The sequence below is a fragment of the Thunnus maccoyii genome, chromosome 6 (genome assembly GCF_910596095.1).
Source record: "Thunnus maccoyii chromosome 6, fThuMac1.1, whole genome shotgun sequence".
In the NCBI taxonomy this organism is placed as follows: domain Eukaryota; kingdom Metazoa; phylum Chordata; class Actinopteri; order Scombriformes; family Scombridae; genus Thunnus; species Thunnus maccoyii.
This window is the reverse complement of record NC_056538.1, coordinates 23702766-23730653: the sequence shown is the minus strand read 5'-3', so window position 1 is coordinate 23730653 and position 27888 is coordinate 23702766. Positions and strand designations below refer to the sequence as shown.

The window sequence follows — 27888 nt, the reverse complement described above, 5'->3', positions numbered from 1 at the left end:
TGTGGCCACTGGAAGTGTCACTGGAGGCTCCATCTCTCAGATAATTTGTCTTTGAAATGTTTTTGTCCTTTAAATAACTGCTTAAAACACTGAACAGGCTTTTATATATACATATAACATCAAACAATTTAGCAAATGCTTCATTAAACATAATAGAAAAACAGCGTTGAGATACATTTCCAACCAACTGATTCTCTATAGAGCCGGAGGCAGTTGTGCAGTCCAAGGTTAAATGTTATCTTCTTAGTATAATTTTTGGCAGAGTAGTTGAGGCATATATATATATATATATATATATATATGCATGTGTGTGTGTGATAGGGAAGATAGAAAGATGAATGAGTTCAATTATAAATCTTTCAGGAGCTACACTCAAGCTATTTCTTATTTCTGTTCTGGAGTCACTATCCTGAATCCATAATTTCAGGGCGTCTTCACAGCTGGCTTCCAAAGAAAATGTTCCCTTTATATTATAGCCTCAACCTGTCCTTAACATGTCTGTATTGAATTTCCCTTAAACCATATGTATCTGGTGTGCAAATTACACAAGGAATCAATGAAAAATACTATATAGATTAATAAATTATAGGGTTTGTTTCAGGAGAAATCACCCGAGTGTGAGAGAGAGAGCTTCTCTTCCACTGTGAATATCATATAACATATGAGTCATGCAGGATGAAAGATGTTCTTTCTTCACTTATTATTCTCTTAACATTCACTTAGAGAAAAAAGCTAAATTTTTGCTTTTTGATCTGTAAATACAGACTGGGCACATCTGCAGCTTCTTGGCTATGACAAAGGAAATTATCACCACAGGTACTGTTGGATATTGATTTAATTTTATTCATTTCCATTCCAGTCCTGTTTATGGATTTGTCTCCTTACTCATTCTCCATATTTATCTTTTGGAAGAAATCTTAGAAAGCCCTTTTATTTTCATGACCTTCAGTGATAAAAATAAAGAATTTGGTAGAACACGGTCTTGTGTTTTGACATTAACTGGATTCTCAGAAATGTACTTTTTGCTTTTTTAGCCTTTTTGCATTGCAACACAAGCTGGACTCAGTGCTCCTCAACAACACATAAGCAGCATTTGCCTCCCTCCCTTTGCTTGACAGAACCCACATAAAGCATCTGCGAGTCGTTCACACTGCCAGGCGAAATGCCCTAAAATCAAACCAGGTGGCCTTGTTTGGCGGAGAGTCAATTGGAAGGTGAAAGATGCAGTCCAATGGATTTCCCTTTGTGACAGGATTGGGTGCCATAACTTAAGCTGCTTAGAGCAGAATACTAGACCAGGGAAGTCTCTTCAACTCGGTAAGGCACAAGTCATTTTCTCTGTTCCAGGGGCTCAACCACTAAACAGAACACGGATGAAACTGTCTTGGCAAGTTACTTTTTTGTATATGATCTTGTAAGTATTTATAAGGTCTTTAAATCTACCAAGCTTGTTTCTAATGCCTCGAAAGGAAGGTTGTAATTTTCTTGTTTTCAGTGTCTTTCCTTTGTTAAATGTGCATTAATCATTTTTTTTTGCCACTTGGGGGCTGTAAACTGTAAACAGAACATTAATCGATTATCAGTTTATGATATATTATGGCACACAAATAGGTGCCAATTATATATCCAGCAGACATGGAGCAAAATCAGCGTTTATTTAGAACTATATCTCTTACCATCTGTTGAATGAAAGTCCAATATTTACTCTCCCTCCATCTCTGTTGTCGTCTCTGCTACTCCTGACAAATATATTAAGCTCTTTTCTAACGCTATTTGGGACCTCAGCACGATACTTTTTCAGTCACATAACATTCCCAATACAAACCTTAGTGAAAAAGCAAAAACTTTTTTTTTTTCCTGTCATCCAGCACTAAGTTTTATCTTTGAAGGTATTCTCATGATCCCACAGATGTGTTATGTCTGTTTGGAAAAATAGAAAGTTTGTCCAGCAGATAGTAGACATCTGCGAGGTCACGATAAATATACCTTTCGAAGATACAACAAAGTGCTGAGGTCACAGATGGTACTTGCTCTGGGCAGGTAGTTTACTGTGGGTTTATATACAACTGAAAAATGCTAAAACAGGTGCTAAAACGCTCCATAGAGCTGAAGGGAACTGCAGAGTCTGGAGATACTGTAATTCTCTGAGTTTTACACTATGAGTGAAAAATTTCACATTACCTCTCGTCATTTTGATCCGTTGCTGATATAAAAATATTGACTAGAACACCATTAAAAAAATAAAAGACCTACTGTGTATGCTTTCCGCCTGAAATGCACCTTTTTTTTACCAATCCAGCATTTTCAGGGACTACTCACAATAGCAGCCATTCATCCCACTCTTACATTAAAAGTCAAAACACTTGAACGAGAAGTGTCCTGTGATGAATAAAAATGTCACTATCTCTTGTTCATACATACAGTATAGAGCACTGCAGTGGTGTGTGTATTGCAAAGCTTGAGAATCATACATGTATGCAAAAGGCGAGGGGGTATAACCTGTGATTGCAATGGAGCTGCTCCAGTAATGGATGCTGTTAGCCCACTGTTTCAGCCGGCTGCAAGCCTCTGTGTAAATGCCGCTGGAAGTGGATAATGGAAAGACAGAGATGAAAGAAGGACAAGATGAATCATGAACAACCTTGTGTTGTGCTCTGAGGTAAAGCTTTTTTAGAAACTTACACAGGTTTCCTTTGAACCTAGCCCAGTGAAGAGCCGGGCTTTTCCCCGTCTCTCTGCGCCCGCCTTGTTAGTTTCCATAAGTTGGTCACTGCTGTTCAAAAGACAAGCTGTTTTGGATTTGCATGTTTTAATTTTGCATATGGAAGCAAATTGATCTGGTGTAACTGATGAATCCCCAACGTACTTTGCTGTTTTTTGTTGGCAACGCTGTTAAAACACTATGACACTTAAGCATTTCTAATTAGTTGGACGGTCAGGAACATCTGGTTGGTAAATTCAGATTGATATTCTCCTTGACAGTAAAGCTAATGCTTTGTTAAACCTATGTTAGCCTAAATATGTACATAAAATGCTAAATATTTCCAAGGGACACTAAATTGATTGAAGAGGCATGAAACTGGAGCAGGATTTATTCATTTAACTTACATACACTTGAAGACACTTTTGAAAACAAATCCTTGCTTTGTCTTTGGTAATCCAAATCTCGAAACATGTCTGTTCAGTTGTTCTTCTGTGTTCATGTCCTGGGAGTTACTGTAGTTTCCAGTTTCCAACTTGTAAATACCATTCATCTCAACATCCCAGTTGTAGCCACAACTGGGATTTTTCCGGTTCAACTTCCAGTTCATCTCTCTTTGACCTTGCATTCATCATGTTAGTCAAAGTAATTAAACCAAAATTTAATGGATACGGCACATTATTATTTTACCCTTTATTGGAGACTTGGTAGTATAGATAGGCAGAAAACTTCAAGAGAGGGAACATACAGATCCCCAGCTGAGGTCGAAAAAGGTGTTGGTGTGGTTTTATCTGAACCACTCATCCTCACCCAGTCAATGCATACACCCTCACACAACCAATTCTGCAGCTATGCAACCATATATAGTTGTTTGATGACATGAATGCTCGCAAGTTGTATATATGGGAATCTGAATGTGGCATTAGGCTGCACATGTGACACTGGAATAACTTAATTTAACTTTCCTTTGTATTTGCAGGATAATAATGGGGAATATCCTACAATTACATACACAGTAGTGTTTTTAAATGAACATATTTGAAATGCTCATTTACACAGTGTAATTTATTTATTTTGTTCTTCACTCCCACTGTGCAGCCATTCGCACTGAAGTAATAAAGAGCAACCTCCATTTTGTAAGTGATGTTAATTATTACACCATGCACAATGCTAAGCTTATCACACCTAATTTGTTTGGAACTACAGTCTCATTATACCAATGCTGATTTCCAATATACTGTTTAGTGAAATCAAGGTTACAACTATAAGCCTTGTTCTCATAGTGAGATAGCCTCATAATGAAGCACTTTCCTCCCTGCCTCAGTAATCAAATAGTACCTGCTTGCAGTGATTGGCTGGTAAATGTGAGGAGGAGGGACATCCTTGTATAAAAAAAAATGACCTGCCGACATGGTGTCGGCACACCTCTCCTGGCTTATGGGTACAAGTTGAAAAGCCTGGTCACATTTTGCACTCCTGCTGGTTGTGTGATCATAATCTGTGGCTCTTTCAAGCATTCACTCAGTATCTGTGGGGATATAGTGTACTGTAAATGCCCTGCAGGGAACTACTGCAATCATTTCCATTACCCGGTAGGAAAGGCACCGCTTGGAGATAGGTGCGCTGGTGTGAGGCTGAGGCCACCCATGGATTTGGGTAAGCCTTATAAGACATTCAGAGTGCATATGCAGGTCCAGGAGTAAACTGAATGCAGTAACATCCACAGAATTTACATGGGTATCTGTGCCAGCAGTAGATCCATTAAATAAAAACAGTACTTTAAGATCACTTTGAAGGCCTCTAAAAGTGACTGTAACAGTGTTTCCAGTGCACTTTATAAATCAAATGCCATGATGGAAAGAGCTGTTTGTTTAGGATGGCAGTTGGCTTGGGACACCTGGATTGGTGGTGTTTTTATTTTTCAGAGTAGTTCCCTTCCTTTGCTCATGCTGAGCGCCCCATCAGCTCCTCTTCCCATTTGGTGTGTACTTTCTCTGCCTGCAGGAGCTCTCAACACTGTGCCACACAGGCACGCCTCTGCTTGTCCATATGCCTCAGGATGGCTCTCTCAAATACTCAGACCTTCAAGTTGCCAAGAAATGAAGAGAGTGAGTTTAGTATTAGATACTAAACACCAGGCAACACCTACCTATTTTGTATTTTGTTTAGTCAGTAAAACAAACATCTTAATCCTAAGTATCTTATAGTTTTATTAAAATTATCACATTTAGCTAAAATTCATCAACAGACATTTTGCAGGCAGAAAACCAAATGCTATCCCTCTCAGTGTGAGGGGCTTGTCTGTCAGTGAGGAAAACAACTACAAAGTTTTTGATGCAGATTTTCCCCCATTTCATCATGTATTTCATGCTGTGTGTGTAATATGTCTATGCTTGTGCCAGGAAGTCAGTCTGACACAAAGCATGAAACATAAATGAGCAATTGGGCCAGCTCCAGAAGCAGACACGTCAGCTGCCCGTTGTTGAATGGTACTCCAAACACTGCTGACACCCTTGCGACATAACAGAGTAATGTGTGTTTGTTACCTGTGTCTCTTACCTGCATTCTGGTCATCAGGTCAAAGAGTCAAAAGCCTGCTGAGGATTTCAGGTGCACTTATAATAAGCTCCTGGTTTCATCCTATTCGTGAAGAGGTGTTTTCCTGAAAATAGTAATCATCTTGACTTCAGGCTCAGTAATTGCCAATTCAAATGCGAACACAGAATTGTATTAATTGGCAAAATTGTATGTAGGTTGAGCTCCCCCACTGAGAGTTAGGCCCCTACAAATGAGTACTTAGGGAGGAGGCTATGTAAGGGATGAATGTATAAGGTACAGGAGAAATGCTGCTCGAGCTGCTGCTTCTGCTCTGTATGTTGATGCACAATCAATGCTCACACATGTGCCAAACTAATCCTCGCCTGAGCCTCTTCACTCAATCCTCCAGTATAGGCAGATATGACAGGGTTATAGGCTCTGTAGAGGTTCAAGAAGCTGGCATTCGTGGATCCTGGAGCCCCCAGAGAACAATCTGCTGACTGGCAGAGCTGCTGCTGAATAAAAAGTTGAAGAGGTAGCTTCAGCTTATCCCTCACCTGGAAGGCACGTTAACTATTTAAGTTCAGGATGTCATGATTTGTCCTTATAAAATTGGCTCACAGTTTGTCTTAAGTATAGTCTAGGGTAGATTTATTATTGTACCGTAGTATAGTGCAACAGGCTAGCTAACAAGCTAGTTACACATAAACAGCAGCCAGCTAATGTATTTGCTGAAGTGGCTAGTGTAGCATGATATGGTAGCAGGAGGTGATGACTAGTGACAGCCTTGTCAAAAGCTATACAGTTGCAGTGTCTGCATGCCCAAATCTGCGTGGACAATGTGGACAGGGAAACTGAAAAATTGAAATGTTTTTCTAGATGACATGTTAACAACATAGCAGCCCTAAAAACAATTTCACAGCACTTTGAAGCTTACTCATGGTTTCCTGACAGTAAAGTGATACGGAGGCTCTTTACAGAATGGTTTTCTGCCATATTGGAAGATGCTAAAGTGTGCATAGTGGTTAGTATGTGTAAAAAAAATAATAGAAGTAATACACTGATGTGTTATTAGTTGTAGTGGATGAGTAATATTAAGCAACATGTTTGGGAGGACAGGACTGCACACACATTTAATGCGAAGCCTCTATGGACGGGTTTCCCAGTGTCACTTTTTAAAAAGGATTATATGAATCGCAAAAGTGTGGTGGAAACTGTTCAGTACCCCAGGAGGGATATTCCAGCACACAGTAGAAAATGACATACATTGAATGTAATAAGCATGCAGCCTCACTGTAGTAAACATATAGATATATATAAGGATGCGTGGCTACAAGCAATATTTATTTGCAAGTAGGTAAATTTGGTGGAATCATGCAATTTAAGCTGGTTTATTAAATAATGAATGACATCCATAATTTCCATAATAGTAGGCCTAATATATCTTTTTTTCTTTTTTTTTACCATATCCTTTTACCTTAATCTTGTGTGAATACAAGATTTTATAGTAATTGGCATTGGTCATGGCCGCACTGTGTCTGTGCTTGGATGGATCCAGACTATGGGAAAATGAAGCTTCAAGACTTGACCAAGTGCCAGCAGGGAAACATGGTTCATTATACTTACATCATCTGAGTGCAGGCATACTGACAGGAGGAGTTACTTGTCCCAAAGTGAAGGAGAACATCAGGAAAACATTAAATGACATTAAATGAATGTCATTTGAACTTTGGCACAGTTCTGCTGAATTTGCACTTGAAAAAAGAGCCTTCGAGTCATAATTAATCTTGTCGTTATTTTAAACTTCATTACTTTGCTGCATTTTATTAATAGCAGCCTTAGCAGAATAGGCTTTGTGTTTTGTCAGTTTTAGCTGTCCGTGCACTGTCTGCCTCTGTGATTTTTAAGGAATTGTTTGTTTTTTGCAGTGGTTTTATATATCTGGGTACTTGAGAGAGTCAATAATGTCAACAAATGAAAAGTGCTCTAAATCCCTTTTCATCCCTGCTCTTGTATCAGAAGGTCATAAAAAGACTCAGCCTGGCTTCTGTGCTGAGACACTTGTGTGTTGTGACACCGCTCAAAGGAAAGTCCATTTGGGTCTTTTTACCTGCTGTGACACTTTAAAGGCCATCTATCCCCACCTGGGGCTTCCACACTTTGCCTTTTGCTCAGAATTTCTAGAGCCATTATGCAAAAAGTCAGAAAAAAAAATATAAATACGCTTGATTTATCCATCTTCGACTTCAGTGATTAATGGCACGACCCTGTCCGTCATTCTTCCAGTCTGAAATGTTTCATTTTTTTCTTCTCTTTTTCCGACCGACAGGTTCATCACGAAAGCACAGCGCCTCTCATTGGTGTCTGCAGAATATCGCACAGGAATCTGTTGACAGCTCCGATGAGGAGTTTTTTGATGCCAGAGGTTAGTATTACATTTTATTTCCCCATTTCCTCTTGTCTTCACCTTGTATTTTTTTCTGTCTCTTCAAAAGTAATGATTTGAGAGTGTTACCTGAACTTAAGGTTCCTTTTCCATCAAGCATACTTCTGACTCTAATAGCCATTTTCCACTCCAGGAATTAAAAGGAAACATAACGTAATGTGTATTCATTGTGATGGGTTCTGCTTCGATTTCCACTGAACCAAATTTCAGCACTGCTCAGGAGGTGATACTTAATGCACGTTCCAGGTACTTTCAGGGATTGCCAGCAGTGCTGTCGATTGTGATTGATCAAGAAAATGTGTCTTCACATCACAACAAAGACGAACGCAACAAACACAGTTGTTTCCACTGTTTTACCTCTGCATCTGTATCAACCAAAGACAAGCAATACATTTAAAAAGAGAAATAATGGAGGATGCTTGTTGAACAAAGAAGATATCAAAGGCTTCATTAGTGTTTGGGGAGAGGAGGCCGTTCAGAAGAAGCTGTTAGTCAGCGGTTTGAAAATAAAAAGTGTACCAGAGGATTTTTCAGTATCTGGCAGAAATATGGATGCAGCCAAACAGAGCAGGGAAAAAAATTACAAAGGTAATGATGTATATAATGACTAACTATAATCATATGTATATCATTATAGAAAAAGGCTATTGCTGGCCCCAGTGGTTTCCTGAACTCTCTGTTGGTGCATAAATTTATATCTTGACTCTCATAAATGTGAGACTGTCCTCCCAAGAAAGACAACAGCATTGATCCTATATTTACGTTTACCTGAAAGAGACCTGTAGTGGGCCCCAATGGTTACCTTACCTTAGCAAAGTAGTTATTTTAAAGGCCCTCTACACCCACACAGTTGTTTTCACTTATTCTGGCTAATTAGACTTCTGCTCAGGTTGAAGTTAGCTGGAAATCCTGTATGCTGGAAGTACGTGGTTCATTTCACCTTTATGTATCGATAAGAATGGTAACTTTGTAGTACAAAACTATCAATCAAGCACAGTCTGCCCACACAGTCCTCAGTCTAATCAGGCAAACTAAGTGAAAACACGTTCGTGGATGGACCATAGGTGTGCAGCGCATTATCCTTACCATGCTGTTTTGTGCCTAAACTTGTTGGTAAGCGTAAAAGAAAATCAATAACAATGTTAGCAACACTTCCTATATTACTTACCTCACTCGCCTACCAAACAGCACAAAAAACCACATAGCTGGCTCCGCTTCTGCCTCTTTAATATTTTATATACAAAATGTCCCAGTTTTTAAAATAAAGTGGAAACACAAGGAAGAAGTACCTAAAAGTTCAGGTTACGGGTTGTTAAGTTCCTGCAGTGGAAAACATCTCTTACTTATTGATGCTGGGAAAATACAGGTCAACTGTGACGCATGAATCACACAAGATCCGGAAGAATTTTCTGGCAATAACAGTATGTTCTGGTGTTGGGGGTGGGGGGCACATAATCAAACAATTATGTCATTAATTGCGTTACATAAGTTCTTCAATTATCTGCATAATGGGCGGATGAGGAGGATGAGGAGGATATAGCTTCCTTCAACTCCGACACTGAAGTCATTGAATATTTTAAGTCTGTCAGAGGTGGAAATCCTGAACCGTTTCCCTACAATAAAGACTATATCCATGAAATTCAACACAGCGACGCTGTCTAGTACACCCGTGGAGAGGCTCTTCAGCCTGGGCAGTCTTGTGCTGACTCCGAGGAGGAACAGACGATTTGAGAGACTCCTCAGCAGTTCATATGACATTTAAATCTATTTTTTTTCCCTCTTAAGTCTGTCATCATGTAGTGGTGTTAGGAAGTCTCATATATTATTTCATTTATTGATATATTACTTTGAGGCAATTAATATTTGTACTAGGCGATGTTAGGGAGGACATCTTCTTTTATATTGTTTTATATATTCATATAGTTTTATTTTGAGGCAGTTATAGCCTACTGCCTTGATTGGCCTGCTTGAAAGGCCAAAGGCCCAGCATTATTCAGACAGGCAATTAAGCCTTGTACTCGATACAACATTTTTCTGTGAAGTGCTCTTTGGGCTGGTTATCGGCAACTTTGCTGTCGGCTTTGTGGTATTACTTTATTAAAGAGCATAAAATAGAGATCCTGTGTATGTCCTCCTTAGTAGGATAAGGATTTGTACTTATATGTGGCCGTATTTAAGGTTTAACATTATATTGTTAACTGGCAATTATGTGACAATGCATCTCTGGTGATGTTGCGGAGTAATGCAAGAGTAATGTGACGAGTAGTGTAACAAATTACTTTCCACAGGTAGTAAATAAGTAAAGTAATGCATTACTATTTTTTAAAAAGTAATGAGTAATTTGTAATCCATTGCTTTTTTTTTTTTTTGAGTAACGATTCCAACACTGATTATGACTGTGTTGGGTGAAATCTGCCTCCAGAAGTGTCTGGTTGCAGAACAAACCAGGGAGAATGAGTTATAAATGTATCATGTGTGTTAACTTTCATCATTCTTTACTGTTTTTAACCGATTTCACATTCCACTTTACTGCTGTAGATTCTTGTAGTTTTATTCAAAACGTCAGACTTGCCAGAAATAGACACACTTGAGAACATGTTCGACTACTCGCCTTTTCACAGTCCCAGAGGGAGTTCATCAGCGAATAAGTGGAATACTTATCCCACCAATTTTCCACTCCAAGTGCTTATCCCCCCAAGAGACTGATGGTAGAGATACTAATCAATTATGCGTTATTATTATGACATATTCTTGTTTTACTTTAAGTCAGTCAATAGCCAGGAGTGTGTTGGGAGTTTATGGTTTCCAACATTCCCTCATAACACAAAAACATGCTGAAAATGAGGCTCGGTGGGTAACAGATTAGAAGCCATCTGGAAAATGCTCTGCTCCATTTCCATGTTTGTCCTTGGAGGAAATTTTAAATGCTTTGCTATAAAGTCACCCATTTTTGTATATGAGATGTGATTAATCCTTTTTTCATTCTCATGTGTCATTCACTCTCACTTTTATTGATCTTGTTTCCCCTTCACTCTTCCTGCCTCAATCTTTCAGTGTCTCCCTCTACTGTCCCTTAATTCTAATTTTCTCTTCTCTTGCATAGTCTGTTTGTGATGTGCTGCACACAGTCCCAGAAAATATGAAATATTTATCCTTATCACAGCTGTGACAGAGCAGACCTGTGCATTCCTTGAAATGCATTCCTGGCTGGTGTCAAGGTGCAGATCAGTGACGAGGAATAGATAACGTGTACGTGTTCTATGTGAACAGATGTACCTCATCACCTTCACTCTGTCCACAGCACCAGATTTTACACTCAGCTATGAAATTTCTTTACTGACTGTAAGACACACAGAGTCTTACAGTCAGTAAAGAAATTTGAAGTGGAATGTGAATGTCATTAGTTTTGCAGGTATTTGGTCATAAACCAAAGTACTGTACAAATATAAATTTTGGTCTTATGATGGCGCTAGATGAAACGTCAAGACCACCACATCAGGACCACTAAAGGTTTTAGAATTCATCCTCTAGGGACCTTTAATATCTGTAGAAAATTTCAAGGGAATCCATTCAATAGATGTCAACATACAATATTTCACTCAAAACTAAAAAGTTTCAAAAGGTAGGGGGTCACCAAAGTCTGTAGTATACATCCTCTGGGAACCATGAATGTCTTTACCAAATTTTGTGGCAATCCATGCAGTAGATTTATTTGCTGAATAAGTGAAATCTTTGATCTGCCTGTGGCACTATAGAAAAAGTCAGAGGATTGCCAAAATGTGTCCTCTTGGGAGTCTGAATATCTGTAACAAATTTTGCAGCAATCCATCCAATGGTTGTCAAGATGTTTCATGCTGAACCGAAAAAAGGCAAGCTGCTGGTGTTGCTAGAGGAAAGATCAGGGGTTCACAGAAGTCCGTAGGATTCGTCTTCTGGGAACCACAAATATCTGCAAAATTTTATGGCAATCAATCCGATAGTTGTTGAGATGTTTCAATCTGAACCAAAGTGGTGGACCAACTCACTGACAGACGGACAGACCATTACCATAAAAGCTATACTGTTAGTGTCTATAAATTAAGGATAAACACTTTGAGATGAACCATCTATTTTTTGAGGGAGAGTTATATCATATTGCCAATGCAGCCTTGGTGCATAAAAATGGTTTGGGAACAAAGCCTTCACACTGAATTAATTAAACAAATGTGTTGTTATTATCAGTGTGTTGTTATTGTATTTCAGGAGTGAATTGGGCAGAGTTTTGACTAGAATAAGTAATTTTGAAGTTTCATCGTTATGAGGAACAAATCGTTCTGCCCTTCCACACTGCGGGGGACCCGAAATTGAGTCCAGATGCTTGTGTTGAAGGTACCCCTCAGTTTTTTTTGTTCCCATATTTCAATTCAGGCTGTTTTTTTTCCATCTCTAATTGGTTCTTTATTTGTTAGCTTGTTCTCCAGAGACCAAACATATCACATCTCATTTTGCCATCTCTGACTGATGCATAATATTGGCTGGCCGGTGTTTTTGAGGTATTAGGCTGAGAAAAACCTTCGATTATCCTTTCAAGTTGCATAAAAGCATGGCTGTTTTAATCAACAAAAAAGCTTCTTAAGAATGAGCAACATGGAAAGATAATAAACAACAAAGCAAGTTTAATGTAGTATTAGTTTATTTTCTTTGTTGTTGCTACAGGACTCCGGTGTCTGAACTCCAGAGGGAAAGTAGAGTTGTGTCCTGCAGAAAAAGGCAACAGAACAAGTTATTCCAAACATAAACATATGCTCGGTATGACAGATGCCTCCCTTAAAAGGAATCCAGAACAAGGTCGTAAAAGGTTGTTGAATTATGGCCCTCTACAGTAACTAACTGCATAACTGTGACTCTGAGTCCTGGCTGCATATAACTGGTCTGGAGGTTTATATTTCTATGAGGCAGACTGGATATATATTTCCTTTAGCTAAAAGTAATTTCAGCTTTTTATAAAAAAAAAAGCAAAGAGAGAAAGTGGGAGAATTAGATTGAAGAGTGAAAGACTGATCCAGGAGGAGTGTGCCACATTATAGGCTTACCTCTCAAACCATCACAATAAGCTTGGGGGTGTTTTACTTATGTGGTTATGATAAATGTCTTCACCCACACTCTGTAACCCTGTGGACCCAGAAAACATGAAAATGTATGAAGTCTGTCAGCAATGTGCTCTGTTTGCTGCTAAAAAGATGAGTTCCAACTGTTATTGTTGCTGTTATCTCTGTAACTTTGAGAGTGTTTTTTTTTTCCCGTTTCTCATTTTTCTTGCTCATGACATGTCCCTGTATAGATTGTTTTGTGAGATGTAATATTCTGTCAGCATGAAAAAGGATGATGCATCTCAAGAGGCTTTTCCTGCAAACAAAATCTGAATGTTTGAATGTTTGGAGATGGCTGCATTGTGATGCGTTTTTGTCACTTTTTTGAGACACTTCAATGCCAGTGGCAGCCAGCAGCTGCTACAAACTGATCAAAGGCAGTTGCAAAGCCAGCTAAACATACCGTATGCTGTTGAAGAACAAAGCCTTCTGTTCACATGATGAAAATGCATCCACAAGTGCAGTCCACAAGTAATTGGACATTTCTGATGTTTTTGCTCTGTAATCCAGCAGATTGAATTTGAGATGTTACAATTACCATGAGGTGAAAGTGCTGTTTGAGAGTTTACTCAGTTTCGGCCTATTTCATACTTGGTTGCCATTTTAGTACAATGCAGCAAGATAAAGAATCTTAAACATAAAGTGTTATCATTGGATACAATACATGAGTTTAGCTACTGATTCCAAAATTGTGCTTTTTTGATATCTTACTTTAATGAATATATAGTAAACATGCTTTTCTACAAAACCCTTCAGCAAAAGAAGGCAAACTTCTCAAATTTCCTTAAATGCAAAGCTCTTAAGTGTTGTATAAACACAAGCAGCATTACAAGAACTTTCCCTGAATAAAATATAGTCCAAAATTATTATTTAAATCATAATCATGTGATTAAAAGTAAAAGAGATTAACAAGACAAAGAACTACTAAAGGCAGCTCTGTGAGGCTGTACTTTGGCACAATAGTGTTTTAAGCAAAAATGTTAATGTCAACATGCTAACATGCCCACAATGACAATGCCAACATGCTGTACATACTGTATAATGTTTACCATGATCATCATCTTAGTTTTAGAAACATTTGCTAATTAGCACTTAACAGAGTACCACTGAGGCTGCTGGGAATGGGAATAATGTTGCAGGTATTTGGTCATAAACTGAAGTATTGGACAAATTGAAATTTTGACCTGATGATGGCGCTACATGAAAGGTTAAGGGATCATCAGTTATTACAACTCACCCTGAAGGGGACATGAATGTCTGTACCAAATTTGATGGTAATCCATTCAATAGTTTTTCAGACATTTCACTTAAAATCACAAATGTCAACCAAAGTCATCAGGATTCATCATCTGGAAACAATGAATGTCTGTCCAAGATTTTGTTCCAATCCATCAAGTAGATGCAGAGATATTTCACAAAATCCTTGAAAAGTTGGACCGTCTGCTTGTGCTAGAGAAAAGGTGAGGAGATCACCTAAGTGAATCGGACTATCAGACCATCATTGTCTGAATATCATCACAATCCATCTAGTAGTTGTTGAGATATTTCTGTCTGAACCAAAGTGGAGGCGACAGATAGATACTGCCATCCCTAGAGCAATGCCACTAGCATGGCTTAAAACATGACCAGCAATTTAATGCCAGTTTTTGGTACTTGGTGCACAGAAAACATTTCAATGTCACACAGTTCCAATAAAGTATTAGGTTTGATGCCCAGCCCTATAGTCACCGTAACTCACTTTTTAATTAATTTTGAACACTTAAAGCTGTAGAAGTTATCAGTTGGTTACATATTAATAATGCAGCAGATATTACATCTGTCAACATCCACGTGTGTTTTTTCTCTCATGAGAGTTGAGATGAAGTTTCAGTTTCTGTCAGTTGATGTTGTTTTGTGTCAGCCAGTGTTTGTGTGACACGGTGTGGAGGCAACACACAGCTGTTGGCTGGATGGTTTGATGCTGTCATCTCTGTTGATCAACCCCTCTGACATCGACACAGCTGCCCCTAGCAAAGCCTCTCACATGTGCATACTGAAACACACACAGTTAGTTTGTCACATCGTCACAGCCTCCCGTGAGTTGGCCTGCAGTGATGATGAAAACAGAAGTGCAACACAGACTGCTGTTAGAGCAGAGACTCTCAGACCGACATCCAGGCACACTGAAATATCGAAGTGAAGATACTGAGTGGCTTCATGACCCGTCCACCTCCAGAGTCACCTCCACCGACTAGTATAAAACGTTCCTTTCCCACCAGATGCAAGTGAAGCTCCAGTTTATCTGCAATCCTGCCCCGAAAAGCTCTCAAATGCGACCATTCAAATGAAAGAAAGGAGATAAGAAGACATTTGAAGCTCACATTAAAAGAAGAAAAGCAAAATCCAAAGCACTCTTCACAGAAAAAGGTTTAAAAAAAATCTATTCTAGTGTTTTTTTTTTTTTTTTTCAAAGAAGGTACTTTTCATCTATTGAATTGTTTGAAGCTTTGTGCTCAGAGAAGAAGCCACTTGCAAAAACTCAGTGGAACATTCTACATTTTACTTTGAACAAGCCATCAGAAAAAAGCTTTTAAACCACATATTATAAAGGGAACCATACATTTATTCCTTTGATGTTGTTACTCCACAAAAAGACATTTACTGAATAATTTGTGCATGTCAGACTCTGTTCATATTTCATGACTTTACTTAGCCAATAGCACCAACTCATCATCATCAGTTGGCTCATAAAGCTCTGTGAGATTTAGAACTGGATTTTAAATATTTGTTTAACAAGATGAAACAGTGTGCTCATCCAGAAAAATCTGGCTTTGCTATGGCTTGAGGATAACAGTGTCAGTTTTGTTTTTCATGAGTCGCGAAGACACTATTGATTCATTTCTCTTGCCTGCTTGTTTCTGTTTTTTAATTTTAATACAGCAAAGCTTCATTAATTTGAATTTTCAATAACTGAATGCTGATAATAGACTAAATCCTACTCATTAATTTTTTTCTGTCTGGTATATCAGAGTGAAAAAGAGAATTTCTTGTATTTCTGAAGTACAGAATATTCTATGCTGTGTCATCTCATAAACATATATCTTTATGTGTGTAATGGATTTTTCAGTACTGTGTTTCAGCTCTTTCATGGCTGCTCCTGTCACCAGTGAACAGCAGCAGCAGGGGGTATTTATGCCAAATTGCTTTCACTTTCTCTTTTTAGTCCATCTAAAGAATCAGATCAATTCCAGTGGCACTCCACTTGCCTGTAGTAATAGAAATGAAAACTCATACCTCATACCTCTTTTCCACCCAGCATACTGGTGATATCTCCCTTCACCCCACATCCATCTTATGGCGCCTCCAGCATCACTCAACCCCTGTTTACCTCTCACACACTTAAAACTACATGAGTTTGTGCATAGGTGTGAAAAGTCTCATTTTTTATCTTGACTGGATGTGGCCTCTGGCTGCTCAAGCGAATGCCAACTCAATTCATATTGTTTATTGATGTGAGCTGTTGACAAATTTGCTGCGTGTTAATCCAGATTTGTTATTTGATGACATGAATTTAAATAATGAGGAGAATTGACAGACTGAGCCTGAAAGGGAATTCATGGTGTTGACTGCTTCCACAGTTTAATGCCATAATAAATTGCCACAGGAGGTAAACCATGTTTGTATGCAAGTAGGACATCTATTTATTATAAGGCGGCTACCTTATTATGTTGCTGTATTTCAATGTGCACCAGATGGAAACTGGAGTGACTGTGGGTTTTCCAACAAAAAGCCAGGTCTCTTTTGTACAAGGTGCCCATTATTTGCTATTCTGTAATGACATCTAATGACAAAAGTCATTAAAGGCTGTTAGGATGTTCATGTAACAATGATACAATTATATGTTCACACCATGACATAGTAAATCTTATTTTACCCATCTTAATATCCCTATTAAATAGGTTTTTGCTGTACGTCCAATGCCAATGTTCAGTGCCAGTGCAGTAAGCAATGTGCCCCATATGGCTCAAAGTAAGGAGGTGGAGGTCAGTGTGGTGGATGGGTGTGCGGTGCATCTGACTTTAATGCAGGAGACAGGAGTTTGCATCCAGTGTGTTTGCTGCAATTAACTTTCACGTTTTTTATGAACTGGAACCATCATCTTTTCCTAACTTTAACCATACTGTAATTGCAAAGATATTGTAGAAAGTGAGTATTTCAAAAATATTGGTGATGGAGATTACCGGCATGTGAGCAGCTCTGTGAGGTTGTTAAGGCACAGTGTTACTTTAAACTAAATGGTCAGATATAATGTGTGCAATTTTCATCTTAGTTTAGCATGCTAACATTTGCTAATTAGCACTCAACATAAAGTGCAACTGACGGTGATGGGAATGTCATGATGTTGTAAGAATTTAGGCATAAAACATTGCATTGTGCAAATGCGACGATGTGACATTTCATGGCAATCCATCAATAGTAAGACATTTTACCCAAAACCACACATGTGAACCTCATGGTGGCACTACAGTTAAAGCCAGGGGATCAACAAAATCATTATGATTCATCATTTGGGAACCATGTACAAATTTCTGTGCCAGTCCATCAAGTATTTGTTGAGATATTTCAATCTCAGTCAAAATCAGCATTGCTATCCCTATGCTGCTAACGTGGCTAAAAATGCTGGCACTGCATGTAGTTTGGGACTTTACAGAAGCATCCAAGGTTAACATTCATACGTTAATGCCAATTACATGTTTACATCAATGATCAGAGCTGAATATGATGAATATTTTAACCAAGAAAGTCTGAAGGAAAGGAGGAAGGCATTAAGATTTTACTTTCTCATCCATCACCATTTAAATTTCCTTTTTTGTTCATTTTCTGCATGAACAGTATCTTGTACATGTGGATGATTACAGCATTTTATCTCTCTAACACAAATAAAAAAAAAAATCACATGGGATGTACCTTCAGCAGATAAGAGTGTATAGTGAAGGTTACTTAAGAGCCTGTCCTCACCCATCTGCACACCCGCACACACACACACACACACACACACACACACACACACGCACATACTTTATACTTCTATATGTACCATCATAGACATAATGTTTTCCCTAGCTCCTAACCCTATCCTCAACTTTAAAACCCAGTCTTCACACTCAAACAGCCAGAGAACTGGCCAAAACTAATTTTCCAACCTATTTTTTTATGTCTAAAACTAAAGCTGGTCCTCACAAAGACAGACACCTAATTTCCCCATTGATTTTTGTTTGTCTGAACTGTTTGTGAAATAATGACAGTGTGTCCATCAATATCTGTACTGTAAAGTAATCCACCACTCGCCTATCTTCACTCACTTTAATCTTATGTCTCCATGACAGATCTGAGGAAGAGTAAGTGAAAGATAAATTACATACAGGTTTCAAAATGGTTTGTTGCATTTATCATAAATAGATTTATCAGCATTATGTTAAGAGTGTTTTTACTCAACCTTCCTGTGTGTTTTCTTCTCTCTGCCACTGAGGCTGGAAGAAGGTTATGCTTGTCTGTTGTACATTTTTAACAAGCTATATCAAAAAGTTGTGAGTGATTGTGGCTGAAATGTTGTGGACTGACAGACCTTACATTTTGTCAGAGATCCAGATGGGAGATTTTTTTTATACAAGTGTTGTTTTTTAAGCAGCAAGAATTATGCTGTTTTTACATTCTAGTGGTAAAGTCCACCCACCAGGTCTTCAAAACAGGAAAACAGGAATCTATTTATTTCATATTGCATTGGGAAATCAAATGAAGAAGACAAATGAAAGGCTGTTTGTGAATTTGCCCTTTTTTGTGCTTGGACAGTACAGAAAATGACCTCTTGCCAGCATCAAACATCTGCTGCACTGATTCTGAACCATGTAACATTTTTGAGGAACTGACATTTTTCATTCTAAATCAGTCCCTGCAGGAGGTGATTCCACTGATTGCTTCTTTCTCTCTGGCTAAAGGTATGCAGATCAGTGAAACCAGATGCTGCAGTGTTTGATTTGAATGAAACTGTGACTGCACAGCACCTGTTTTGTGTAATCGGCTGCACAGCGTTGAAATGACACTGACACGCACACATGCACACATGTGCACAGATTGTACAATAGAATTTGGAATATAAAAGAAGAGATGAAACTTTAATGACTCACTCTCCTATGGGGGTAGTAAGGAAAATATAGCTGTGAGTTAAGAAAAAGATGAAGATTACAAGTATAAAAACAAACAAGATAGCACTAAACATTATAGTTTTAAATTAAAATAATACAAAACAAAAGTATACATATGTGAAAATATATAGGCCATAAATATGCAATGAATTTTTTTGTGATAAAATACATAAAGTGACCTGCTGTGACCCATGACCTGTTGAACAGTTGGACGTGTCCTGGAACGACACTTCAGACACTCTGGGCTTGTTCCTCAAAGTCCCTTAAAGATGCTCAGTCACAATTCTACTCCAACCTAATTAATAACAATCCTGGCAACCCTAAGCATATTTTTTCCATCATGAATCATCTCCTGAAGCCACAATCATCTTCTCCAATTGAGCCTACAGAAGAGCAATGTAACAGCTTCATTGACTTTTTCAGAACCAAGGTCCAACAACATCCGCTCTCTGATGTCTAGTTCTTCCTCTCTGCCTCCTCCTGTCATCGACCCCCTGTCTGGGAGCTCGCCGTCTCTACTCCATTTTACTGGCATCAGGCAAAGCCATATTGAGGAAATCCTCAGGAAGATGAAACCCTGTACTTGTGCCCATTCCCACTGCTCTGCTCAAATCATACATCCCCATTCTCAGCCTCCCGATTACCCAAACTGTCAACCTCTCCCTTCAAACTGGTCACAGTCATTCGCCCCCTCCTCAAGAAGCCCACCCTGGACGAGGAAGTTCTTGCCAGCTACAGACCTATCTCCAACCTTCCTGTCCTTGCTTCTGAGCTTCAGTACCAACTTAATTGCAACAACCTACTTGACATTTCAGTCAGGTTTTTGTTCAGCACACAGCACTGAAAAGATCTCTTAGAGCACCCTCCACACCACCATTGGACTGTCAGACTCTGCACTTAAGTGGTTTCAGTCCTGGGTTGTCTCACTGGGAGGATGCAGGTCTAGATCGCTCCCTGTCACCTGTGGTGTTCCGCAAGGATCGATTGTCAGCCCCATTCTGTTTACCCTGTACATGCTCACCCTTGGACGTGTTATCAGCAGACATGGGATGCCTTTTCATTGCTATGCTGATGATACCCAGCTATACATCAAAACTGCCCCAAGCCCTTCTGCAGTCACACCTCAGCACCTGTCTTAAATTTCCCTCCAGTTAAACAGCAGCAAAACTGAAGCTCTGCTTATTGACACTCCACACCAGATTCAGTCACCCCCCATACCTCATCCCGCCTTTGATGGCCAGGACATCCCCCTTTCCTCCTCAGTCATTAATCTGGGTGTTAGGTTTGACCTTTAACTGACTTTTGATGACCATATAAGACATCTATGCAAAATCTCTTTCCACCATCTCAAAAACATCTCTAAACTCTGCCCCTCTCTAACCCTGTCAAATGCAGAGAAATTTGTCCATGCCTTTATCTCCTCAAGACTGACTACTGCAATGTACTCTTCACAGGGATCCCTGGCAAGAGCATCCAGGAGCTCCAACACATTCAGAAAAGCACTGCCAGGATCCTGTTGAGAGTGCGAAAACACAAACATATAACACCAATACTGTTTTCTTTGCACTGGCTCCCTGTCTCCTTCAGGATTGACTACTAAGTCATGGACACATTGTCTATGTACACTGATTTCCCATATGTAATGTATCAGTGTTTTCACAGCATGAAATAGGGTAACATTTTTGAAAAAAATATATATAGTAGATGTGTACACTTTTGTACGATATGTAATGCATGAGGCATTAGTCTGGAAACTATGTGCCATGAATTCATTTCATGTGAAATGTCCGAAAAGCACATGCGCCATGAATGTGTCACATATGAAATGTCTAAAAACCACACATGCTCATTGTGAATTATTCACATGTAAAATGCTGCCTTTTTCATAAGGGTATAAAAATGGTTTAAGAGATGAATAATGACTTAATGTCCTAAAGACATTTTCTCTTTTTTCACCTTTAGAGATCCAATTACATTGTCTGCTTGTGAGCTACACTCGTGGTGTTTCAATGCCTTCCTTCTTTGGTAGCCTACTTACCTGACAGACTCATCCTGTTTATGCCATTTTACAGGATAATCCTCTAAGCAATCTCATTTTCATAGTGCGTCATCGGAAGTTGAATGGGCCTAAAATAAAGCCTGAAGTAGTATTTTGGTAATTCCCCTGCTGCAACTATTGCATGGTGATGAGATCAAGAAATTGAGAAATGCTAAAGGAATTGGATTGTTATTGGTCAACTGAGGCCGCTTCCTTATTGTTTAACAGTCACAGGATCTATTCCTCTCTCTCCCACTCTGACACTGACTCACTGTGAGCTGACAGGCTGAAGGATGTTTCTTAATCTCTTTTCTCTCCCTCAGGGCTGTCGGCTGCAGGTGAATCCTACACTTCTGTTCCTCTTTTCACCTGTTGTTCAAATCAGATTTTGGTCTTCTTGCATATATTCCAAAAGCAGGAGATGTGGTGGCTCTACTCAGTTGATTATTTATGCATTCTATTTGTTTGTGCTGCACCTGATTTTCACAGATTGCTATTTTTTAGTGTACCGTAGGTAGTTTTTTTTTATGCAGCTCAAATATGTTTTGCTCCTCTGAGGAGCTTGGGTTGAGGCTGTGAGAGGCTCAGCTCTCTCTCCAGGAGATGAATCAGAAACCTGGATTTTCAAGGTTTGGCGTTAAGCCTGCTTTGCATTCTCCTCCTGTCCAAACACTGGCTTTCTTATATCATGCAATGCTTTGTTCAAATCCAGCAAACATCTCTGTGTGCCTTTCTTGCTCCTGTCCATTTTCTTTGTGCTTGTCTGTGTATGTTTCAATCTGCAAGTGTGTGTAATGTCCCCTCATCATTACATTCAACTCAGTACTGTGGCTGGAGGGAAGAGAGGGGGTAGCAAAGGGGGAGGGAGTCAGAGCAGATAGCGAATGACAAACTATGAGCAGTAGACTCTCCGCTGTGCAATCCAAAAGGACAGGCTGTGTAGACCTGCGTCAGAGTCTCTGAGAGCTGCCAAACAGGAATGTGTGAGAGAGGAGAGAAGTCTGTCAGGTACAGGGTTTTCTTCCTGCATGACTCATCCTGTCTCACACTGTTTTGGATGACAGTCTGTGACGAGCAGACAACCATTTTGGTCGTGCTGCACCACACAGCACACCTGGCTTGTCGTTCTGGCTGACTCCCGAAAATGTCCAATACAACAAAACTTATCATTTACCATGACAGTCTGGTGGTTCATGGCCCAGCATGCCACTGTGTATTTCCCGTTATTCTGGCTGTTTAGAGCTAAGGTTAAGTTTGGGTGGGAATTACAAGAGATCAATAAACTCCACATAATAAAAGGAGTGACCAGAGGGCTGCTATGGAGTTTATAACCAATAGTAGTGGTATGGGACATGTTGCTTGATTTTTGATTTTGGTTTATATAATTGTGTTTGTACTATGTACATATTTCAGCTGATTTCATGCTATGAACAATATTTGGTGGCAATAACATGCCAGAAACATAGTAATGTGTTAGAAAAACTAGCCAGACAAACATAGATATAAACAGAAGAGCACGGCAAATGATTTCTTAATAAAACTAAAGCCCATATGGTATTAGAATGTGTTATTGTTATCTCAATTGTGCCTGCATTGTGATAGGATCTTAATATGCAAATTAGTTTTGTGGGGCTGATTGTCAGCATACATGGTGTGTCCCAGGTCATAGGAAGCAATACCGTATTGCCGTCATTCATTCTTTGAGAAGGAAGACTTTTAGCTACAGCTACTACTTGTAGTTTGTAGTCGCATTCCAATCACATTGCTTTCTGTGTGCATTTATACCTTGCATTAACCTGCATTGTCCCTCATCCAGATAAGTTATCCAGATACAGATCGCATTTTAATATCAGGTGTAAATTGGGTGTAAGGGCCTACAGCTTTGCTAGTGGCTCTGCGAGGCTGTAATGTTCATTGTAAAGAAAACCAGAGAATTAGAAAGTTAAACCAAAGTATTGGTCAATTTGAAATGATTATGATAGTGCTAAAGGAGAAGTATCAGAAAAGTCATTAGGATATGTTGTCTGGACCATGAATGCTTGCATCAAATGTATTTCAGTGAGAAACATTGAATGTAAAAATAACTGTTTGTTTAAGTTTGAGCAAGTGGCACTTGATACTGTATGTGTGACATGTAATCTTATCAAAACAGTGCAGTCAGGCTTATCCTGGAGGATGAATTGCACTAAGATGTACTAGAAACAGATCACGGATGTGTTGCAACACTGGCTTTTTGGGTGTAACCATCATTCAGGCCAAGTTTAAAATTCGTCTTCGGAAAGCTTTTAAGTGTTGGCAAAGCCAGTATAATAGGTTTTCCATTTGTATTCAGTCATGACGAGCCAAGTGAAAGTTATGTGTTTACCAGATGTACCACACTGCCATGCTGCTGGCCTTCATGTGGTGTTGTTGTTTTGTTTACTCGCTACACATTAAGCTGTCTATTCAGGTAAGCAGCACATGCTATTTTGTATGTCAAATTTAAATGGAGTGGAAATCACACCTTGCCAGCACAAAACCGCACTAAGGTTCAGGTGTTAAAGTGCACCTTTTGATAAAGGTGTAAATTGTTCTGCCCAGCAGGTGCAACAAAACTAATGTGAGAGGGAGGGGTGTGTCAATCAAGCGCCTGAGATGAGGTCAGATCAAGTAAAATGAGTCTAAATACTTGTGTGGTTCAAGCATTTAGCGTCCTTTTGCTTTGATCAATTGGAGAAGATTCAAGATCAATGAGTTGCCACATTATTGATATGCAGAGAGAGGGGGATGGGATTTCTTCGTCGCTGCACTGTCTTACTTCTGTGTGTGTGTGTGTGTGTATGTATGTGTGTCAGCAGATGTTATGGAGGGGAAGAGCGCCATTCTGCTGGGCATGAGTCAGTGGAACTCAAATGACCTGGTGGAGCAGATTGAAACTCTGGGACACATGGAGGACCAGTCGCATGGTACATACCACACACACACATACATGCACATATATATATTCTCACTCAGACACACAAAAACACATACAAAAAGAGATGTATTTTGCTTGCTCACACAGCCATAATGATGGTCCAAAATTGTCTGAAATGAGTCTTTCACTGAATGATGATAATGACAGCTAGACTGTAGATGGACTCTGTTAGCTTCCATTTAAAGCTGCATTAAGACCAGATTTTTGACCACTAGGGAGCAGAAAAAGTCTCCAAAAGTCAACCCTGATGTCAGCTTATCAAGTTATGGGTACAAGTGAATATTCGTCTACTACCAACTACAGACTGCATTCAGGCATACAAGTGCTGTGTTTGTGTATTGCTATAGTGTTCCAGTGCAAAGATGAAACACAAAGCAGGCAGTCCAGTTTGAAGGCCAATCAAACACAAAGACAGTTATTCTTCAGAAGGTTATCATGGTAGCAATATTTTAGGTTCTTGCAAAATAAACAGTTATTTTAGCACAATGCAACAATTTCTTCTGTCTGGTAATGACACTTTCACATATAAACGAATCCCCGCTGCCGTTACTGCACAGAGTAGAACTGAAAACACTAACACTGCCAGTGGAAGCAGAGAGTAAATGGCAAATGGTAAATGGAGTGCACTTATATAGCGCTTTTCTAGTCTTATCGACCACTCAAAGCGCTCTACAATACATGTCAACATTCACCTATTTACAAACACATTCAAACATTGATGGCAGAGGCTGCCATGCAAGGTGCCAACCTGTTCATCAGGTGTGATATAGTGCTTCCTAAAGCACCCAAAATGTTTTTATACTCACCCATTCACACACACAAACTGTAATTTGGGGTTCAGTATCTTGCCCAAAGACACTTCGACATGCGGACTGGAGGAGTTGGGGATCGAACCACTGACCTTCTGATTGGTGGACAACATGCTCTACTTCCTGAGCCACAGCCGCCTGCTAGGTTCGGGTTAATCACAGTTGACAGATGGATGTAGTCTGTGTGAATGTGGAAGTTATTCAGTCTCAAAACACTAGTCTGACACAGACTTTGGGGAAAATAACTGCCGGATGAGGAGGCTTTGTTTTTTGATGTAGTGCTATTGTTGGCCTTAACACAGCATATCCAGCAGAGATGGTTCAGTCTATTTATGAAAAAATAGCAGGTAGATGTTTGACATTCTTAACCAGTCACACAGTACACAGGTCCTGTAGCAAGCCAAAACAATGAGCTCTAGTGCCATGAGTGACAACATTGATACCATGTTAATATCAAAAATGTAATTTCATGCATCCAAAAACAAAAAAATTGTCCAGAAAATAATCTAAATATGAAAAAAGGGGTGAACATTGTGTTATTGATTCTTTCGACGTGCATGAATAAATGGCAGCACATAGTGAGCAGAAGATGAACATAAGGGTGGCTGTGATCTTACATGCAATGTGTTTCAAGCTCAGTGCTCTTTCTCTGTGCTCGGTGATGCCTGAGGAAGAGCACTGAGCTTGAAACTTGTGCTTGTGTCTGTGTTTCTCCTCTGCTCTTCAGTTTATTTATGCGCATCTAAAGCATCAGTTAAACCAAAAGTCACCATTTGCAAGAAAAGAGGTTCCATTTGCTTTCATTTCTATTTAAGACTACCGTCACATTTCAAACAAAACAAATGGGTCGAGCACAGATATGTGTTGATGATCAGCTTCCTGTTGCTCTTTATTCATGTCCAATAATTCCTCAGATGAAGCCGAATTAATGAGGTGCTGAAGAAGCAAATATGGGAATATTTTCTTTGCTGCTCAACGAACATAACTTGCTTTAATTTTAGAGATTTCCCCCTTTTTCTTCTTTTCTGTTTGGCTTTGTGTCTACCCATCCTCATTGCTTTCTCACCAAGGTCCTGAGGATTAACATGGCAACTGCTGTTCTTTATTTTATCCTGAGCCCCAGATTGACAGACTTTTTTCTTGATCCTTTCTCAGACAATAAGATTCTCATATAATCCAGTAAGCATTTACATCCATTCTTTATGTATGTTGTCAGTAAAATCATTCGACACATCAAAATAGACACTGTGCCTTTGTACAGCTGTAGAAAATTTTGTGAAACAGTACAGACAGCGGGAATATCATTCCAGCAGGGTTTCATATTAGTCCTCAACGTAGGCTTTATATCAGGCGATCCTACTAATGAATTCTTCCTTTGAGAAAGTTATTTAATTTGATTCATTCATCAAAGTCTCTGGTGTTAATATCCAACCAGAGTGACTGAATTACATATTGCCCAGAGATTTGACAGCACGGTATTTTTCAGACACGATGAGAAAAGGTAAGTTTGTACCTTCAAAGATCATAAATCTATCCTGGGATTTATGCAGATCAGTGGTTTTTAATAGAATAGTCGAACTCCCACAGCAGGGGTTTTCATGTAAGAGTAATTCATTTACACAGTGAACATGACAGCACATATAAATTACAAACAGCGAGGTGACTAAAGTGAGTTCTTGATCGGGTTGGACAGGAGTGTTAGGTAGCCGATTGGTTCTTGCTGCCTCTGTCGTCAGTTACTGTAAATCTAGGAGCTCCTGGCTCATGCATTGAAAGTCAGGTCATAAAAAAATGAGGGCCTTCTTTGTGCACCATTTCTCCATTAATAACTTGGTGATGTTGGAGCTGGTGCACACATCAGCAGTGCTCGAGAAGTCAAGTACACTCAGTGCCCGTTGGAAAAAAAAATAGCCGTGCAATGGATGACTGGAGATATATTGCCTTAAGTAGGAGTGTGTCTCTGCAGTCTAGAGCGGGCATCTAGCCATAGTAGGAAATTCTGAACAGAGACATTATTATGTGGTGATACAGTATCTGTTCTGTAAAACTGCATGTGCCCCCAGTGGCTTATAAGACCATTTCTCATTTATCCTCTATAATATATGAAACATCCTGAGTACACGGACAATCTTCGTGAAATAGAAAGTCCCGCACAGATTAGATGTTCCTACTGTAATATAAACAATGTGAAGCTGTGTCTCATACAGCAGGTGCTTTCCATTTCAATCACACCACATGCCTGAAACTGTAATACGTGTGTGCAAACACCAGTAATATTGCATAAATTTGTGTTCCACAAAACCTATTATTATCAAGCCCTGAATTCAGCTGGGTCATATCCTGTTCCACTCAAGACCCTCTGAGATAGAAAATACTCAACTGCTGGTTTCAGTACGCCTTTAAACTCAGAGATGGCTTTTGAGTATTTTACTTTATGATAATATAATATAAGAAACTTCATTTATTTAGCACTTTTCTTAACGATGTTCCAAAGTACTTTACAAAGAGACAGACAAAAGAGCTGAAAAGAAAGTAGAGACAAAATGAATAAGATCAGATAAATAAAAACATATATCAGACATTTCCAAAAGCTTTTACAAAGAGAAAAGTTTTAAAGAAGAGATTTAAAAGGAGCTATTGAATTAGTGTGTCTGATTTCAGTAGGCAGAGAGGTCCATAGTGCGGGAGCTCTAATAGCAAATGCCTGATCACGTCACCAACTGTGACCTGGGAGTAACCAGCAGGGCTCCATCCATCTTAATGACTGAGAGGGCACACACTAGGTCAACAAGTCAAAGATGTATGTAGGTGCAAGGCTGCTTAAGGCTTTAAAGGTGAGCAATAAGATTTTAAAATCAATGCAAAATTTAACAGGGAGCCAAAGTAGGGAGGGAAGCATGGGGGTAATGTGATCATGCCTCTTTGTTCTAGTAATAAGTCAAGCAGCAGCATTTTGTACCAATAGGAGACGGTGGAGGGAGCCCTGGCTGATACCCGAGTAAATTATCAGCAACTGATAAAAATGACCTTATTTTAGAGAATCTTGAGCTGGAAGACACATGATTTGATAACATTTTTGACCTGATCAT

General features: G+C 39.2%; 1 protein-coding gene across 2 annotated transcripts in view; it reads left to right on the top strand.

Moving 5' to 3' along the window:
* pitpnm3 (PITPNM family member 3) overlaps nt 1-27888 on the top strand; it is a 98945-nt gene that overhangs the window by 13530 nt on the left and 57527 nt on the right. For both annotated transcript variants that reach the window (XM_042414859.1, XM_042414860.1), the window contains exons 2-3: nt 7569-7664; nt 23869-23979. In XM_042414859.1, coding sequence (XP_042270793.1) covers nt 7569-7664; nt 23869-23979 — 207 coding nt within the window. The remainder of the gene's footprint in view (nt 1-7568; nt 7665-23868; nt 23980-27888) is intronic.